Source organism: Coffea arabica, chromosome 8c (assembly GCF_036785885.1).
Source record: "Coffea arabica cultivar ET-39 chromosome 8c, Coffea Arabica ET-39 HiFi, whole genome shotgun sequence".
NCBI lineage: Eukaryota > Viridiplantae > Streptophyta > Magnoliopsida > Gentianales > Rubiaceae > Coffea > Coffea arabica.
Genome location: NC_092325.1, coordinates 30,484,698 through 30,486,615, shown reverse-complemented (window position 1 = coordinate 30,486,615; position 1,918 = coordinate 30,484,698). Strand labels below are relative to the sequence as shown.

Here is a 1,918-nt window from a genome sequence, read left to right as displayed (position 1 = left end):
ATATTATTTCAATTTGTTTAAACAAAAATTCTTTTTGATACAGAAGAAAAACTTAGGCCGCAATCCTTCACGAGTTGAAATGTTCAATCACTGCTACACTGATAACAAAGGAAACCCATCTAGTAGTGCAGCAGCTAATATTATGGTAAGTAAAATCTTTCATTATGCTTACACTTTTGCACAAATGTAATCATTGTCTTACTCTTTACACTTTTGCAGCTTGCAATGAATGACAAGGTTAGTCAATTGCCTCCTGATACTGAAGATTCTATTGGAAAAAATGATGTATTTGCACAAGTAGTTGGGCAAGACAAGCATGGGCATGTACGGATGTATGGTTTTGGTATATGTCCAACTGATGTGTGGGGTGATGAACCTAGTCGAAGTGGATCTCAGCGACTAGTGTTGGATCAAAAACATGAAATATTAGAGATGAAGGCAAAATTTGCTCAGCAAGAGGAACAAATTAAAGATCAAGCAAGAGAACTTGCTAACCTGAAAGCTTATTTAGAGCAACAAAATGGTCATAACTTGCTGAATCAATCAAGAATCACTTCAACATCATCTAATCATATCTCAACCTCAAGTTCCAGTCTTAGACCTCTTAAAGTAAGTTCTTTAATACATTTGTTTGGTAAGGCCAGTCCTCTTTGCTTGATAATGATCTGATATTTAGGCATGTTTTGGTATTACAATATGAAAGCAATTTTAGTTTATTTATTTTTATATTTATCTCATGTTACTCTTTGCATGAATGACCAAAGATTACTAAGATCATGCTGACCAAAGATTACATTAAGAGATGTTGTGTTTATTACTTGAACTGTAATGTTCAAGCTTTTAATTTCTCCAATCTGACTGAAGCGTAAAGTTGCTGGAAATATGCTAACTGAGTATCCCAAAGGCTATTCGATAGACATTTGATATGCGCTACTGGCTGTATCAACATTAGTAACACTTTTGCTGTTTTGCTTTAAAGGGATTTCCTTGAAATGGTCCGACCATGTAGATATGTTTTGTTATTACAATTTGAAAGCAATTTTAGTTTAGTTATTTTGTATATTTTTTACATGTTACTCTTGAGTAGTTGTGGACTTTTGTAGAAGTATGATTCATAGTTTTCTTACTATAATGTTACTTACTACACAACATGGACTGGAATTTTGATGTGACTGCTTTGCATATGGTTAGTTTTCTGATGTTTCGAGTTTTGCATTTTCATGTAGGAGGGAGACTGGATTTCTCTTTTTAGCTTAGATGAGCCAACAAAAGTTGTGGCAATTGGACGACTTCAATCCCTTGATCCTTCTACAATAGTTGGGGGCCAACCACTAGGTTCGAATTGGTGTGAAGTACTAGTTCAAGTTGTGGTTGAACGTGATGAGCATTTGATTAGGCCTTATGTGCCTTTGCAGACAATTGCTGATTCAATTGGTGCTCCTATAGCTTGGCCAACAAAACTAGTATGTTTTTCCTTTTCTAGCTTTCAAATTATGTTAACTGTTAATATCTCAGATGTTTGTTTCATTCGATAATTACGATAGATTTTAATACATAATATACTTATGCTATAGGTAAAAATTTGCGAAGATTGATGTGCTGAAATTCAAAAGTGGACAAGGTGTTGCAGCATATGGATACTTATCCACTTATATGGAAGTGCTCTAACTGTAAAAGGACAAAGTGTTGCTGCACATATTACAAGAAGTTGGTCTACTAGCGGTTTAGTTGATTTTAATTTATATGGTGCTATTTAGGTGAAATCGTGGCAAACAATTAGTAGGACATTCTAGCTGTTTGATGAATGTTAAAACAAATATTATGTTTTTTTTTTTGCAAGGATGAAAGTTTAATTGGTTGGTTGGAAAACTACCAGGAGTTATAAGTACTTTAATTGTAATCATTGGTTATGGTGACA

The 1,918-nt window shown here is 34.0% G+C and overlaps 1 protein-coding gene across 1 annotated transcript; it reads left to right on the top strand.

Annotated features, from left to right (window-relative positions):
- The first annotated feature begins 260 nt into the window (after window positions 1–260).
- On the top strand, window positions 261–1,713 carry LOC140004481 (uncharacterized). The gene is made up of 3 exons (XM_072062498.1): window positions 261–609; window positions 1,227–1,463; window positions 1,575–1,713. Exons 1-3 carry the CDS (start codon window positions 331–333, stop codon window positions 1,593–1,595), a joined length of 537 nt encoding a protein of 178 aa, XP_071918599.1. The 5' UTR covers window positions 261–330; the 3' UTR covers window positions 1,596–1,713.
- Window positions 1,714–1,918: the final 205 nt, after the last annotated feature.

What these genes read in the sequence shown, in the direction of transcription:
- LOC140004481 (XM_072062498.1), top strand. Translation starts at nt 331, where the DNA reads ATGTATGGTTTTGGTATATGTCCAACTGATGTGTGGGGTGATGAACCT. An exon ending in CCAGTCTTAGACCTCTTAAA is followed by an intron (nt 610 to 1,226) that starts GTAAGTTCTTTA and finishes ATTTTCATGTAG; the next exon opens with GAGGGAGACTGGATTTCTCT. An exon ending in TAGCTTGGCCAACAAAACTA is followed by an intron (nt 1,464 to 1,574) that starts GTATGTTTTTCC and finishes CTTATGCTATAG; the next exon opens with GTAAAAATTTGCGAAGATTG.